An 18,167-nucleotide genomic window follows, 5' to 3' on the forward strand; every position below is an offset into this window, starting at 1 on the left:
TGGATTTCAACAATATTTTTTTTATTGTTTTGTTATTGCCTGAAATCAGAGTTCAAATATGGTGCTGCATTTGTGTCTGCATAAGAAAAACAGAAATACATAAAACAAAGTGGACAATTGAGAAGTGACACACAGTATATCTTTGCTGAGCAAAGTGTCTCCTTTAAAAGGACATGTTTCAAACAAGCAAAGCGAACCCCCTCCCCTTTTTTATGTGCCAGAGACCAATGTAAGGCATTTAGGAAAATGTCCAACAAGCAGCAATTAAAACGTAATGCCATCCATTGATGTCATTTTCTAAGCCGCCATACAAAATGGCACCTACAGCATGCTGTCACAGACAATACCATTTTTTAAATTGGTACTTGTAAAACGTTTTTCCAAAAATGCACTTCATATGTGTTAGGCACTGTTTGAATGTTAAAGGCTGGCATGTATTTTAATTAAATCCGTCACAAACCTTAGCAATTCAGACTGAACATATGATAAAAGAAATTGTAAACACAGGTAACTTTTGGTGAAAACTACATGCCAAGACAATCAGCAGATCCAGAGACCCAAGCTACTGAATCTGTGTGAAATGTTAAAGTATAACCAAAGGCAAAATTTAGTTTTAGTTTTATATAGAGCGATGAGGGGGTAGAGCCACAGGAACATCTTTTTTTAATTATTGCTGTCTATGTCCCCAACAGGAAGATTCCCTCTCTCTAATTGTCCTGATCTCCAATGTCACTGAGAATGTGAGGGTAAAATCTAATTTTTGAGTTGCCATCAGAACAGGAATGAAGAGGAAACCTTTCATTAAGGACACATGTTCCCATTACAACCATTTAAAGCCTCATACACACAATCAGACTTTGTACAAACTTTCCTGTGGATTTTTGTACAAAGGGCGTCGGCCGTGAACTTGTATTGCATATGGCAGGACTTTTTCAGCCAACTTTCACCAAATCACATGATTTTGCTGCTCTTTACCACCACCTTTGGTAAACTTCTGTATTGTTGTCTGATCTTTTGCATTGGTTCTGAGCATGCGTGTTTGTACTTTGTACAAAAGATCTATGGTTTTCTGTACACACAATCGGACTTTGCTCCATTGGACTTTTGTTGCTGGAAAGTTCATTCACAGAGCTAACAAAAGTCCTATGAAAACCGAAAAAGTTTGTCCGATGGAGCGTATACACAGTCGGATGTTAAAACAGCTATGTTTGTTGTCAAAAAGTCTGATCGTGTGTATAGGCCTTTAGAAGGGATTTCTCACACATTGAAAAGATATCCTCTCACTTCCTATTAGGTCTACTGGACAGGAAGTGAAAGTAAATCTCCCTAATAAGATGAAGATGGCAAAAATTTACCGCAGTTTTAACCTTCTTGACTATATCCAAAAAAAAAAAGAAATGCTGGGCTTTAGATATACTTTACAGAAGAAGTACAGCCAAAGCTTGTTTGGCGGTACTTCACCTGTGGATCACCGGAGTACAGTTCATTCTACACTCCTGTAACCAGTTTTCAGCAGACAGCGGGCTGAAGACATCATAGAGCCAGTCCAGGCTCGGGGATATACCCACATTCCTGGACCAGCACTTAGCTCAGCCTCTCAGCAATCAGCTGAGAGGCTGAGCCGGATGCTCCCATCCCCTCCACAGCCTAGCTCTCCAGTGAGGGAGAAGGGGGCAGAGCAGAGAGCGGTGATTGACAGTCCCCAGCTCTCTTGTTGGGGAGCTATGGGAACCAAACAATCGGAGGTGTTTGATCACTCAGTTCTCAGTGTTAGAGCCAGAGGGTGACAGATGCAGCACCGTACCGATGCTGCATCCACCTAGGTAAGCATGATTGAACAAAAAAAATAATTCCATACATCTCTTTTAAATCTTTCCTATATGGGGGGTGGGTGGGTGTACCACCCCATCCTGCCTCCTAGACCCTAATGTTGGCCTTTCAATATATTTCATGGCTTTACTGATCAATAGTGTGCATGGGTAAGTAGTAGAGAGTGATGGCAAGCTTAACTTCCACAGGAAAAGTTCAATTTTGTACATAACTCCAGCTGTGTATATCTTAGGATCTATCGACATGCTTTTTGAAGACAATCTCTGCCTCTGCAGTGCTTCATCAAATACTCTGATTGCAATTCCAAGGTTTGTGAAAGCAAAATTTGGGTTTTTTACCTTTTTTTCATTGGCACAATCAATACAGATCTTTTGACTTCATAAGCACAGAAAAAAATATCAGCCAGAAAATTCCCTACATTGTTCTTCTTTTACATGGTACATCTGTCAATCCAAAAGGGGTGAGTTTATGTAAACTTAAAATGCAAATAAAGTAAGTATTTTACTTACTGGGCACCACTGAATTAGTTAATTTTCATTACAACATGAAAAGGCAATCTCTACAGCAGAATAAAGGTTAGCCTATATACAAAACTTACATAACTGAATTACAAAAAAAGGAGTTTTATAAATAGAAAAGCAGAGTCAATAAGGCATAAATCCCTCATAGCTACAGGCTTGAAGTCTCACAGTGTGGACACAAGAATAATGTATTGTCTTCTTGCTCCATTACATGTGGTTTGCATGGATTTTCACTGTTCCCAGGAGCACCTAGTACTGTATGAACGAGGCAGTGGAATAACACATCCCTTTACCACCAATGAAGTGCCATCCAGAATTTTCCTTACTTGACACTTCTTTGATTTATAGCCATAATTACTGTGGTTGTAACACAATTTAATTTGAATGACTATCTAGTTAATGTATACATCTGCCTGAGTTGCTGAGAAGAACATTAAAGTGAAGTGGTCAATGGTGGAAGCATCTTTACATTCCCCGAAGAAGACACACCTTCTTCTTTCAAAGGCACTTTTCTGTTGTCCATGAAATCTCTAGGTAAACTTTCTAATAGGCAATCCAGTTGCTCCTGACCAAGTTTGATTTTATCGTCCACCTCTCTCTGTTCAATAAGAAGCGCTGACTTCATTTTCACAAAATGCTGGTAGTCCTGAAACTGGTCCCTGGTGAGGTAGTTTCCTAAAATATCTGTCACCAACTTTTCTCTGCGATCAAGGTTCTCCTTGAGTTCACGGGCATCTTCATGTTGACCACAGAGCTGCTTTTTCTTTTCATTCCAGGTGTTCTGCAACAAAGTATCAAACACATGATTAGTCAAACACTAATCAAATTAATCAAACAGTACATAGTATACTTTTTTAATATTATTATTATTATAATACAGGAGCCAACAGTTTGCACAGTGCCCTGCTTGTTAGAGCTTACACTCACTCAAGAACAACAGATCACCTACAGATTAAACCAATATTAAAGTCTTGTTTTTTTTAAAATAACAAACATGGTATACTTATCTGCTCTGTGCAATGGTTTTTCACAGATCAGCTCGTGTCCCACGGCGGTGCTCCTGGCTCATCCCACAACAAGCAGCTTGCTCTGGGTGCACCCAAGCAGGCGTGCTTCTGATCTGTGGCTCTGTGTGTCCACTCACACACAGAGCCGTGTCTTGGGCCTGACCCCTCCATCTCCTGATTGGCTTACTGGTTGTGATTAACAGCTGCTTTTAAAAGCCAATCAAGAATACGAGTCCCCGGAGAGGCAAGGCTCTTGTGGACATCGCTGGATTGAGAGGGGGCTCAGGCAAGTATTAGAGGGGGCTGGGGGGGGGGGGGGGGCTGTTGCACACAGAAGGTTTTTTACCTTCATGCATAAAATGAAGACTGCCTTTACAACCACTTTGATGCAATTTGTATAGAGGGATTATTACATTGGGCACAGAGCCTTGTACAGTGGGAAAATATTTTTTTTATGTTTTTCTAGTAGAAGGTAGCTGCATGCAGGCAGCCTTTAATGGATATGCATTGGCTCTTCATCACAGTCTGGTTTCACAGGTATGGGTGCACAGCCCCCCCCCCCCCCCCCGATGCAGAGTCTGTGCACCTGGGGCCATGCACCCATCCTTGCATGTCTGTCTATACAGTCTATACATATGCATGCAGCTGCTGTACATGCTAGTAAAAAAGATAAACAGGCTCTTCCTGCTGTATAGGGCCCTGTGTCCCTAATGTGGCCTTAGTAACTAAGGAAACAAACTGAAGCTGTTAGGGCCTTTTCACACCAGATGCAAAAAGGCTGCACCACCAGCCACCTTCATGACCAGGCCATTTTTGCCATTCAGCACTGTAATATATTAACTGGTAATTGTGCGGTTATGCAACACTGTACCCAATTTAAATATATATATTTTTTCACACAAATAGAGATTTCTTTTGGTGGCATTTTATCCCTACTTTTTTTTTTTAATATGAACAAAAAAAATGAAAATTATGAAAAAAACTTTTTTTTTTTACTTTCTGCTATAAAACATATCCCCCCCCCCCCCAATCAAATTTCTACATAAATTTTGGCCAAAATGTATTGTCACATGTTTTTTATAAAAAATCCCAATAAACTTACATTTGTTAGTTTGCGTGCAAGTTATAGTGTCTACATTCTAGGGTATATACTGTATACTGTTATTTTTGTTTTCTTAATACTACTAATGGCGATGATCAGTGACTTATAAGGGGAGTGTGGCGATTAATCTGACACTAACTGCCACTGACATCACCAGTGACATTAATACAGTGATCAGTGATAATACTATACCCTGTCACTGTACTAATGACACTGGCTGGCAAGGGGATAACATCTAGGACGCTCAAGTGGTTAAATGTGCGCCTAACTATGTGCGTACAGTGTGCTACTTTTACTACTAGATCTCTCAGTTTCTCATCCTGGCTTTTCTCTACCAAAAACGCATGACAGAGTGTTACATTCAGAAAAAGTGTATACTCTAAGATGGTTGGATTCTTAAAGAACAATGAGCTGAAAGAAAGCAGTAGATGATGAAAAACAGTTGAGCTGTAGGAGAGATGAGAAGATAACTCATCTCAGATAGAATACAACAAACAGGCTTTTATAATTAAATTAAAATTAAAAAGATTAACGTACCCGTTCTTCAGCATTGGCATCTTCACCAAAGGTGCTTAGTACGTTTTCCACTTTGGCCAAGCGCCCTGACAGTGAGAGCAGAAGGTTCACCACCTTGTCCAAATCTCCAATGAACATTTTATACTTGTCAAACTCATTGGGTTTGCAGAGTTGCTCGATCAATGCCTCCACCTGCTCACCAAGACTGTTGTTGACCTTTATATCGACTATAAGACTGTCCTTGGCACCCTTCAAGATCTCAAGTTTACGGATACGATTGGCAATTAATTCCACCTGCAGATATGAGAACATATGTCTGATGAATTTCTAGTTACCATATCCTAAGATATACAGTATATCTACTTATATTCCTAACACGTGTTTTATGTAAAATCTATTTTTCTCTTGTATTAAATGTGTAAACTAAAGCAATAAACAGAGGCAGTTTGGGCAGAGATAGCAATAAAACCATGACAGAAGTCCTAATTGTTCCACATTCTATCCAGGGGGCTCTAGGGGGTCAAAAAGGCCTAGCAAGAGCAAGACCAATGGGAGTAGGTCAAATTTAAAGAAATCAAAATCTGAACCATCAGAGACCCCAATATCCCAAAATTTCACTCAATCTATGCCTGGGGGTCGAAACAGTAACCAGGTTGCCCCTCCCTCGAAAGATGAAACAGTGGCACCCATCTTTAAAACCCAGATGGCGACCAGAGGCCCTACCTTGGGGGGTAAATCGAGTGTGACCAATACTTTGGACAGATTGACCAGGTCTAGCATGCTTACTGATCTACAATGAAAGGTAGCCAGTGGAGATGGGCCTTATGGTCCCACCCCCACTTTGGACAGATATCCAGGATCTCAATGTGGTCAACTTGTCTTCCCACATCCTTGACCCCACTGAGATTCAGGTTTTAGCTCGAGGTCTGAGTTTCTGTCCAAATCAAAATTTGCACAGATTTGAAGTCCTCAAAGATGTGCAACTTTTTGCCAGAAAATTGATACTCAAACAACTTTATTCGAAAGACGCTCCTCATAAATCCAACTTGGAGATCCAGGAACTTAAAGCCCTGGATAACCTCGTCGAATTACTTGAGGAAAATTAATCCACTGATCTTATTGATCGTGTCAATGTAGGATATCTTCTGGGCCGATTCCACCAATCCGACCTACCATCAGTGCCTCAAACAACTCTGAAAAAGAAATCAGATTACTTCCCTCCTCTTGCTACGAACGCCAATGTATTGGCATTCGTTAAATTAGTATGCCAGGAGATCTGCCAGATCAGTATCACAAATGTGGATGATGACAATCTGACTGCAATGGAGAGACAAGCTCTAAAATCTTTGGCCAATAACACATCCATCACTATTAAACCATCTGACAAAGGTGGCAACATAGTAGTTATGGATAACACCTTCTATGTAGAAATGTGTAACAAAATTCTATACAATAAAGATTGGTATAAGAACATTTCAGGGGAAATGGTCACTAAACTTTATCAAGAGTTCTATAATCTTGTGGATGGTGCACGGTCTTTAAATGTGATTACCAAAAATGAATGGGAATTTATAAGGACAAAAAATCCCCGTATCCCAACCTTTTATTGTTTACCTAAATTACAGAGCTTACGTTATCCTTCAGGTCGTCCCATAATCTTGGGAAATGGATCCATCACGGCCAAACTAAGTGAATGGATTGACGGTCATCTTCGCCGGTATGTAGCCAAACTGCCTAGTTACATCCAAGATACTCTTCAACTGTTACAAAGTATTGATGGGATTTCTATTCCCCCTACCGCTATTTTGGTGGCGGTGGATGTGGAAGCTCTTTACAGCTCCATTCCCCATGATAAAGGCATGGCCTGTATCAGGAATGTGTTATCTAGAGATCTGGTCTTAGATCCAACTATCAGGAACTTCATCTTGGATGCTCTCGATTTCATCCTCCACCATAATCATTTTGTCTTTAACGGTTCCCACTTCCTCCAGGTACAGGGCGTTGCCATGGGGACCTTGTGTGCCCCATCGTACGCCAATCTGTACCTGGGGGAGTGGGAACAGGCCATTAATAGTGATGCGGACCTTAGCCCACTCATGATGAATGTGTCCATGTGGGCACGCTATATTGACGATATTTTACTGGTGTGGAATGGCCCGATTGAACTACTACAGTCATTCCTTACTAGATTGAATCAGAATCAGTTTAACCTCAACTTTACTATGACCTTTGATCGGCATAATATCACATTCTTAGACGTAACCATCCACAAAGATGAAAAGGGACACCTCAGTAGCAGTCTTTATAGAAAACCTACGGCAGGCAATTCCATTTTGCATGCATCTAGCTTCCATCCACCTACACTTATTAATTCCATTCTGTATGGCCAATACCTCAGAATTAGGAGAAACTGCTCAGACGATCATGTTTTCAAGAAGAAGGCAGATTCTCTGAAAGCACGACTCCTCGAACGGGGCTACTCGAATACCTGTCTCAAGAAGGCTTTCAGACGAGCTTGTGGGAGAACTAGAAAGGATTTACTTGACAACCCTTCCTTAAAAAGTAAAAAGTTGAATCCAATCTCTATTATCACAACCTATTCCAATCAGTCTAATAGAGTTAAGGCCATAATACGCAAGTTCTGGCATGTCCTCACTATGGACCCGACTATTGGTCCATTTGTTTCAAAAACTCCATCTTTTACCTTCAGGAAGGCTAGATCTTTGTGCGACCAATTAGTATCCAGTGAATTTAGGGGTGAGAATCGTAAGGATCAATGTAAACGTTTTGGTACCTTCACATGTGTCGGTTGCAGTTATTGCTGGTTTATAAATACTACCTCCAATCTGATACTACCTAATGGCGAGCGATATAGACCTCGCCATTATGCCAACTGCAAAACACCAGGTGTTGTTTACCTACTTTTATGCAGTTGTAACTGCTTTTATGTAGGGAAAACTATCCAGGAGTTTTGGAAGAGGGCCTATCGGCATTTCATTTCTTTACAATCTTGCACCCCCACTCTCCCCTTGGGGAGACATGTTACTGCTGTTCACGCTGGAGTATGTCCTAAAGTTTCTTTTGTTATTCTGGACCGTGTTCATTTCAAAATGCGGGGAGGTGATCCCAATCGGATGTTACTCCAGCGTGAACAGCGTTGGATTTTTCAGCTGAAGGCCACCTTCCCTCCTGGTTTGAATGGTACTTTATCCTTTAGACCATTCTTGGAGGGTTTTACCTCGGGTGGTAGTGAATGGGAACCTTTTAATGATTAGTGAAGGAATGGAAGGATTTTTTTTATTTTTTTATTCCATTTTATTGTATTTCATCCTTTTTTCATATTTATTTATATTTATTCTACTGCCACTGGGTTTTTGGTGGTGTCTAGTGGATCTGCTTCGCTGCCGTGACCTTTGACGCTGTCCTCACTCGGCGCATGGGAGGCAGCCTCTCCATTCGGGGTGGCTGCCTCCTACTATCATTCGGTCATGTGATCTAGTTTCTCTGGGTCGCATGCCCGGATGTGTTTGCGCCGCGGGACAGTGATTGTCCAACGTTATGTTGCTGTTGCCCACCCATCGCCGAGTTTTGGTGTTGTTTGGGCTCCGGGAGACGGCCGCCTATCATTGTATTGGTGTGTCAGTGGACATCACCGCCCGAGGGACAATCCACCTAGCTGCGCGTCGGGTTGAATATTGACGCGCATTTCTCCATGGTGACGGCGGGCTTGCATGCCATGCCGTGCGCATCACTATACTAACGTCGGGCTCTTGTATTGAATCCAGTGACGCCACGCACGTTGGCATAACGACGGCGGGCTTGGCTTTTGCTTTTCGCGCCATTATGTCTGTGACCGCCCCTCTATTCATCCTACTGGCTGTTCCTCTGACATGGGATCATCCCTCAGACCCGCCCCTCTTCAATTATTGGCTGTATTTAGTCTGGGCTCAGTCTTTGAAGTTTCAGGACGTGAGCCCGGTGTAACCATTTGCTACATGTGCTGTAAGTGAATGAATGAATGAATGAAATACTTGTATAGCGCACAATGCGAACTGAATCGCCTCTAATTCTGATTATAATTTTTTATGAATTGCCTACATAACAGCTTGTGCATGGTTATTGAGGTTATCAATTTATATATGCACTCTTGGACTAATATATATCATTTTGGATGTCAGTACCTATACATGTTTTTTTTTTTTTTGTTATTCAGGGCTTGGCTGCTTTATATATCAAATCTGCCAGTATGCGACTTGTTTCCACTCTGGGCGGCGGACTGTTTGATATAGAGAAATAAATTTGGGCTCCCTTTACATATTTGGTCAATACTTAAGACCAGGTATATATTTATATTTTTATATATTTTTTTTGTTGGTTGGAGTTACTCCTTCGTTTGGTCTGGGCAAACCTGTATATTCGATACGTACTTATTTTTCAATTAATGAACCTGGTGTATAGTTATTATATTTTTTGGTGGATTTAGCATCTGCTAATCTTTCCCTGGATGAGTCATCATTTTCATGTATATGATTATGTTCATCTTCTCACTGGAGTTGGGCTATATATATACTGCTGTATACAATCTTTGGTATACTGCAATATTCACTTGCAATGTACTAATATACCCCTTCTCCTTACAGTGCCCTGCTTATCTTATAGGGTCATACCAATTGATGTCCCTTGTGAGTACTTTGTTTTATGGGTCATTTGAGTGACGTTTGCTGATCCTACTGGTGCACGATCCACTTCCCAGTGTTTGGATAGAGGGTTCCTCTTTTCACTATCTTAAATCCTCTATACCGTCCAGTGTATTGACTCTGGTTACTATAGTGGTGAGTGATGCTTTTTTTTTTTTTCCTTTTCCTTTGTCTTTCCCTTTCTCCTGCAACTTCTTACTTATTACTATTTAATTGTTTTTTTTTATTGATATAGATACTACATTTTGTGCTATTCTGCTTTTAGATTTCCTGTTTTCTGTTTGATGCAATTTATTTATACCCCCGATGAAGAGAGTTTATCTAAGATCTCGAAACGCGTTGGGTTCGTTGCCCTTCGTCCACTGTAGGGTGTTGCCATACAGTTGGATTGAGGAAGTATACAGTGTAACAGGGCATGTATTTTGTATATTTGTCACTTTATGTTTGTAAACACATGTAATTTGTATTGTATCTAAAATTGTTAATTTTAATTATTATTATTAAACTACGCATTATTACTTTGATATAATTTTGTATATTCTGTATGGCCACCTGCCCATGTTAAAGTCCTCTCCATAGAGGAGCAAATGTTTTTTCATATTATCTTGTCTATTAGGATGGGGTTTTGGTAGGCTTTTCTAGACTTGTGATTTATGGCACCTTGTTCAATTTGCCACATTCTATCCAAAATCAAAATGTGTAGTTAAATACCCTACCACTTTTCTGCTTGTACATGGATCTGGAATTCCCTGCTGTTATCTGATATCCATTGAGTTTCTTAGGAAGAGGTGAATTTTCCCAGGTAATAGGCAGTTACAGCTTCACTAACTTTGATTATTTGTACAGATTAGGGTAGGTCTGAGAACCAAGCACTTCGTAACCAATAATTAGGAAGCTAAAATATTCTCAGATGACAATAAACCAGAAAGCAGGTCCAGTCAAGCAAAATTCTGATAAAAATAAAACCTTCCTCGGAACAAAGATATAAAGACTTAGTTGTATGATATGGTAGATTAAAAAATAACAAGTGAATCCCACAAATTACTATGCAAACATGATTTAATATGATGATGTAATGCCTCAACAAAGCTGTAACTTTAAAGTGCAGTAGACAGTTTTACACAGGCATATTGGTTACTGTTTTGAAATCACACCATTTTCTTTGTGTATTTGTGTGGGTACTTTATTGGTGCTTTGGTGACCTTCCACAATCCAAAAACATAATAGTAGGTTAATTACTTATGTCTAAAATTGTCCTTAGTGTACAGTATATATGTATGACTGTATGAATTACTTCCTTTGTAAAGCTCTGCCTTGTGCATCATATGGTTATTAAATAAAAATGAATTCTCAAATTAATTATTGGAGGCAGTATGCAGCCTACTTTTTATGATTCCCCCACCATGTTTCACAGTACTTACCTAAAAGAAGAAAACACTGGTTTGGGTTAATTTAATTTAATTTTTCTTTTTTTTTTTACTCTTTTCTATCCTGTATTTTTATTGTTTGTGTACAATATTTGTTTTACAAATAAACATTTAAATGCATGGCAAAGGATTCCTAGAGCATTATATGTAAGCTAAAGCGTCTCTGAGGCAAGATTTGGAAAGAGTCCTCAATTACTGGGATGAAGTCACTGCTGATGAGTCACTGAGCTGTTTAAAGTGCTTGTAAAGGCAGTGCTTGTATGCAGTGAGGTTAAAAAAAAAACCTTTGCATGTAGCTCCTCCCGCAGTCCCCCTAAATACATACCTGAGGCTCTCTCACACCTCACTGGCTCAGATACAGCAGCTTGAGCCGTTGGCTCCCCCTGCTGTCAATCTGAGCCAGTAAGGAGGGAGTGGTGGGAAAGGTTAAGCTGAGCAAGCATGCATGAGTGCCCCCATAGCAAGCGATGTGCTATGGGGGCACTCGGCGGGAGGGGGAAGTGGATCTAGGAGTGGGACTCAAGGAGGGAGACCCAAGAATGGATGGATCGGGGTTGCTCTGTGCAAAACTATTGCATAGAGCAGGTAAGTACTGTATAACACGTTTGTTATTTTAATAAAATAAAAATAAAAAGCTTTACAATCACTTGAAGCAACAGGCTTCTTTTGTCAAAGTAAAGAGCTACCCTTTACAATATAAAATGGAGCCTAAAGCGATAAACATTGTGAAGTACCTCTCACTGGTGAAACAGGGCAGAAGACCCAGAGGTAAGTCTGCCATAATGTGCAAGTATGCAAGTGCACTTTTGCATTCCATTATGTTTTAATATGATATATGCAGTACAGGCATACCCCACTTTTAAGTACACAATGGGGTTTATTTACTAAAGCTGGAAAGTGCAAAATCGGGCTCCCTTCTGCATAGAAACCAATGAGCTTCTAACCCCAACTTGTTCAATTAAGCTTTGGTAATAAAACCTGGAAGCTCATTGGTTTCTATGCAGAAGTGAGCCTGATTTTGCCCTTTCCAGCTTTAGTAAATAAATCCCATTGTGTACTTAAAAGTGGGGTATTCCTGTATATACACATATATACAGTATATTGTTTTTATTTGTCCTGACCATGAAGAATAAATTACATACAATATCATTGAACATAATTTTATAGCCGAGTCTTAAGAGCCTCATGTACTCTGCTTCTGATGTCCTCTGAAAATATATTTTGGCTGGGTGATATTTCACATTAAAAGGAATTATGTGAACTACATGACATTAAAGGATAAGTTCACCTTTGTAAAAAAAACAATAAATGCACATCTTTTTGCAGGTAAAAAAAATGTGCATTTATTAATTTTCTTACTAGGAGCCTGCAAAGCATTGCACCCGCAATCACCAGATTGTGGGTGCAATGTCGGACTCCTGCAGCCTGTCTCTGTAAGCTGTGTGCTCGTACCTCATTGGGACAGGCAGTTAGACACCTACAGGAAGCATCAATGAACTACCTAGAGAGCTCAAGTACACCCTGGTAGTCCATTGAGAACTGCAGGCTGACAGCCACAAAGACTGTTGGTACTTGTAGTTCATTTATTCACAGAACACTGTGAACGAGTGACGCAACCATATGGGTGGAGCCCCGCACAGCCACTTTTTTTTTAAATGCCACGGCGAGTTCGGGGAGAAGATCCTTGGGGGGGTGGGTCAAGGAGTGGCTGCAGCAGTGGGAACATGTAACATGTTCTCAAAAGTGAACTTATTCTTTAAAGCTTTGCACTTTTATTTTAATGACATAGCAGGTAAAAAAAACTCATCCGAATGAAATGCAGCACGTGACATTGACCAAAATAACTGTCTCCATATGCTTTCTTTTGAAGATTTTTTTTAACCAACCCAGTTAATTACTATTTTACCTTAGATAAAAAACAGAATACATTTAGGAACTATTCTTAAAGACTACGTCTGTGTACGGTAGATACCTTTTAAATGGTTCACAAAAAATTCTTTACAATGTATGAAAGTACTGTTTCACTGCCTCTTCCATGTCCCTAAATGATCTGCATAAATTGGATTCTCCCATTTCTAAAATGTCTGACATAAGTGTAATGGATTTGTGATGCTATGAAGTAGCTGGCTGCTCACTGTCAGCAAGGTGTGGAGCAGTGCTCCTATGCTGCGTCCTATTTACATGATGAAAAGGCTTCACATCATAACTGCCTGAATCTTCACCACAGAAAAAAATGTAAATCAATCTTTGCCCTCTTCACGCTTACAGAGTCTCCATGATTATTCTGTCTGTCATATTTTTCCATGCAATGGGCAGCAGATTTGACCTACAAACTTGTTTTCTTTTCATTAATCAGTATTGCTGTAATTCCAAAACACCAGCAGGCATGACGCTATTGTGCAGACACAAAAGTGGGCATTGATTGCCCAAGTAAGCCCTCCACTATCTACCCTCCATAATGACTGTGCTAATGGCATTCTTCCTTTGTGCCCTGCACAAGGAAGAATGCCAGTGTAATTATCAGCATGGCACTAATCACTTAGATCACTTTCTTCTGTTCCCAAGGACATGTGGCTCTTCTGGCTTTTGAATCAAATGGTAATGCTTGGGAAGAAGATATCTTCCTTCCAAAGTACAATTTGTACAATTTGCAATGATTAAGCACTTTGTGTGAAACGCGTCTACTGAACATTGTGGATCCTTCATGTGTCATGTTTTTTAACCTTTGATTCAATACAATAAACTAACACATTTTTCTTCATCTCTGGATGTGCCGCTTTTTCTCTTTGTTGCATACAATTTGTATCTGCCTAAAATATAACGACCTCAGTTAAAATGTTGGACTGTTTCTTATCGTTCATATTCTTTATAATCATATACAATGCATGGTAGTGATATAATATGCAACCTACCTCCTCCTACCCAGTGGACTGGCTAGCCTTAGTATAACAAAATCATACATTATAGCCACACACGGCACACAAAGACCAGGAATGAAAAGAACACATTTTCTGTCTCAAAGTCTATAAAACAAGCACCTCTGACTAGAAGATTGCCGCAAACTGTCACCTCTTTGTCAAAAATACTCTAGTGCTCAGTTCAAGGAACTCCTAATTGTATTTCTATTTGTAATGCTTCTTCAGCTCCACAGATTGAGAAATCCTCAGTTCACTGCAAACAACGCACAGAGGATGGTGCAAACTCCTTGTGCATTACTATCAAACACAATTATTAAATGCAAAAAATCGAATGAATATTCACAAAATTATAAAAACAGCAGACACAAAACCTTATTGCTTAAGCCGTAGGCGGTGTGTCCTGTCCTTGGTTCCTACAACTGGAAGGCTGACGTGTTTCAGGGGATAGACTCCCTTTCTTAGAGCTAAACCAACCTCAAGCCAAGTCACTATTATTATTTTTATTATTCACGATTTATATAGCGCCAACAGTTTGCGCAGCGCTTTACAATATGAGGGTAGACAGTACACTTGCAATACAAATTAATACAGGAGGGATCAGAGGGCCCTGCTCGTTAGAGCTTACAATCTAGGAACTATTTAAATGGTCACAGACAGGACACATGGCCTACGACTGAAGCAATCATGTTTTATGCCTGCCGTTTTTAAACTTTTGTGAGTATCCATTTATCTTTTTTTAATACATTTATTTGATGGTAATGCACAAGAAGTTTCTCCTGTGTGTGTCACCTCTGTGTGCTAACAGCTGGGTTCTAGGTTTACCGCCCAATAATGAATGAGCTGTATGTACACAGTACACCAACAAAATACACAAAACATGCAAGAAGAGCAATAATAAAAATGGCAGCTATTTATTAAACATCAGAATGTGTTACTATCATTTATCAACATAATGATTGAGTGTCTGTGTGCCCCCTGGCAGGTTTGCCACCCTAGGCCACAGGCAATGTTAACTATGCAGTAATCCATCCTGCACTCTACTTTTTATCTTGTATAACTTGTGGTCTGTTTGTAAAAAATAAAAGGGAAACTTTAGCAACTTTTGCCAATAGTGAGAAAAAGAAAAAAGTTGTATCTTATTCTTGTTCAATATATTTATTACATTTTTGCACTGGTTTTATCTTTTATTCTGTGGAAAACTGAAGATGAGCAACATTTTCACTTGTGTTCCTGTTTCCTTTCGTGCAAATTTTAAAAATCAGTGACAGCGCTTATAAACTGTAATATATGTTGATGACTAGTTGTAGCATGAGGCATTTTAAAGAAAAAAGTCACAGTAAGTGCTGTGAACAGAAAGTAGGTATGTGCAGTGAGAAATGCAAAAGTCTAAGCAAAAGTCTACACTAAATAAGACCCTTAAGAGGATGCCCATAAGTAGGAGAAGGTAGGGTGCTTCTAGTGGAGAAAGCTGTGCACCATAACATGGCTGGCTTAGGCAGGGCATACATGGAGCAAATTTCTTTCCTGTAACAGGGGACAGGGGAATCCCACCCATGGAGCCACTGTATTATCCTGGCAGGGGGTGGAGGAAGCTGTCCCTGCCAGGAGAAGACAGTGATTATTACTAGCGGCTATACCAGTCTCTAGCGATAATCGTATGTAAAATTTGTCAGGCTGGTTGTACCCAAGTTGATCGATTGATGAACTTGAGTACATTTAGCCTGCCAATACATGGTTTGAATCTCGGCCATTTGCTGCTGAACCGGCCAAGATTCAAACGCCTATGGCCAGCCTTATATTTCGTACCCACATGCCAGGGAGTCATAAACTGATCAAGACCTGGTCTTTAGTCACAAGGTGTGGCAAAATTGTTCTCAAAAAGATAGGAAAACACTTAAAATAATGTTTAATGAGAATCTTCTGATGTAAACAGAAATTCCTTGGCTCCTATACAACTTATTTATAGGACAGTGAATTGGTGAACAGGTTCAGCTTCACTTCCCCAAATTATCAGTGGCATGATTTGGGAAATGGCTTATTCCATTAAGCACCTTCACACATGCTTTGCTTTTTTATAAAATCTCTTTAAGGGCTCGTATTCATGAATCAATAAACAATATGCTATCTTCATTCTTGGCCATCTCTGCATTTAGCATTCTGGTACATACAACACTCAAGGTGTATCCCATTCATTACTTATTTCTGGAGACTAGGAAACACTTTGTAATAAATTGTATTTGTTGATAAATCAGATCCGAAACAAAATCCAAAAGGGTGTAGTCAATTTAAGAGCCAACAGTAACTTACCACACTGTCATCAGGGCAATACGTCTCTCTAAAGGTAAAATGACTTATGGTGAAATCCCATTATCACATTGCAAGTCCTCATACCAATAGTCCACCCACTGCTTTAAGCCTGGTCCATGCTATAAGTTTTACTTCATTCAACCCAGAGGGCTGAACAAAAAAAAACCTGACAGGTCGTTGTACAAACATAAGCGATGTCCGTACAGCAATCTCCCCTGCTGTGCTATTGTATTCTCACAGGAGGCCCCCCTGTCAGAACCCTCTGGCTTGCCCGTCATGAGACCGGCTTCTGTCAAACAGGGAGCTGCACACATGGGCCGAAAGTTGTCCGGTTCCTGCTTAACCAACCGCTTTCGGACAATTTTTGCATCATGTGTACCCAGAATCAGCTCTCTTTACACCTCTGTGCATGTTTATACACATGTTCTCCTATATTACGATGAGGTTTAATGCAAGAAAACCTCAGTGTGTGATATACTGTATGTGTGTTGTGATGCATTGTAATTTATTCCACATGGTATCACAATGCACATACACATTATAATGCTACACATCTGCCCTGCAGTGTATCGCACCACACAAATGTAAATACAACATCCATTTCAATTGGTTTTTTTTTTTGCCACTTTTTTTATTTTACTTTAATGCAGCAATTTATATTGGAGAATGGGTCTCTGATGTATTAAGGAGATCTTCCACGGGGCCTATAGGCACTAATTGTGATTAGTCCTTTATTCTCACCTTGCCATTTTTCCCCAGAATTCAGTTCCTCTTTAAACACCACTAACATCAATGCACAAGAGAAAAAAACACACAAATTAATAGGCACATAGGTGGGCCCAACATAATTATTATGCGCCTATACTACAGGCGGGTAGAAAAACAAAAGTTACTTAAGTGTTACTAAACCCAGGGTCCTGCATTTACTATATCTGGTCTCCCACAGTACACAGAAAATGAAAATGCAATTATTTTAGCAAATAGAACTTCTAAATACCTTTTCTCATCAGCAGTATATAGCAGTCTTGTGACTTCTAACAGTGTCAGGCTAAAGCTTGTAGGAGGAATTTTCATTCTCCCCCGATTGCCTATAAGGCTACAGGACCCCTGGCCCTCTGTCTGGACAGTGCTGATTGGCCATGTGCTGATCACATGCACTCTCCCAAGAAAAAAAATCTCCCTAGCAATACACACCAAACTGAGCATGTACAGCTTGCCCCCAAGGTTCTGCACTAGCAGCAGATAGATTGGGTACTGTGGAAGAGGGGGAGGACCAGAGAAGACAGAATCAAACAGTGTTTTCACACAATGTAGAGCATTAACCACTTAGGTTTCACAGTGAGTATAACAAGCATGTTTTACTGCATATACAGACTGATTTTACTGTTGTGGGTTTAGTAACACTTTAATGAATACCAGGTACAAGACAAAAAACACAGCTTACCTTTTTTTGATTCACATCATCTTTTCCTTCTGATTTTGTGCGCACATCTGTGATTTTTCTCAGGAGTTCAGCCTTAGAAGCAGACAGGGAGTAGTGTATGGAGGAGCTCAATACATTCTCTGTAGAGTTTTTCTTCTCCTCTCTCCTGTAACATTGCCAGAGAAAAACATTCAATATATGAGCCAATAAATATTTGTTTTAGACATGTTATAGCTCCTTGCTAATATGACAATGCTATGCCACTAACACAGTCTAATCCAAGCAGGCATGGCTCAGAATAGAGTTGATATACCAAGATAAGTAACCCATAGCAACCAGGCAAAAATTGTCTTTTGTAACATTTGTGCCACGTACTCACGACTGAACTTTCCGGCAGAAAATGGAATCATTCCATCGGA

At 40.0% G+C, this 18,167-nt stretch overlaps 1 protein-coding gene across 4 annotated transcripts in view; it reads right to left on the reverse strand.

The window, feature by feature from the left end:
* Nucleotides 1–18,167, reverse strand: part of SHROOM3 (shroom family member 3) — a 530,439-nt gene continuing 512,272 nt past the window's right edge. For all 4 annotated transcript variants that reach the window (XM_077476349.1, XM_077476350.1, XM_077476351.1 and 1 more), the window contains 3 exons: nt 17,770–17,914; nt 4,998–5,270; nt 1–3,132 (listed from right to left, as the gene is read on the reverse strand). In XM_077476349.1, coding sequence (XP_077332475.1) covers nt 2,785–3,132; nt 4,998–5,270; nt 17,770–17,914 — 766 coding nt within the window. In that variant the 3' untranslated portion in view covers nt 1–2,784. The remainder of the gene's footprint in view (nt 3,133–4,997; nt 5,271–17,769; nt 17,915–18,167) is intronic.

Source organism: Lithobates pipiens, unplaced genomic scaffold, assembly GCF_037356315.1.
Source record: "Lithobates pipiens isolate NorthernLeopardFrog02 unplaced genomic scaffold, aLitPip1_a1.2 Scaffold_13, whole genome shotgun sequence".
NCBI classification, from domain to species: domain Eukaryota; kingdom Metazoa; phylum Chordata; class Amphibia; order Anura; family Ranidae; genus Lithobates; species Lithobates pipiens.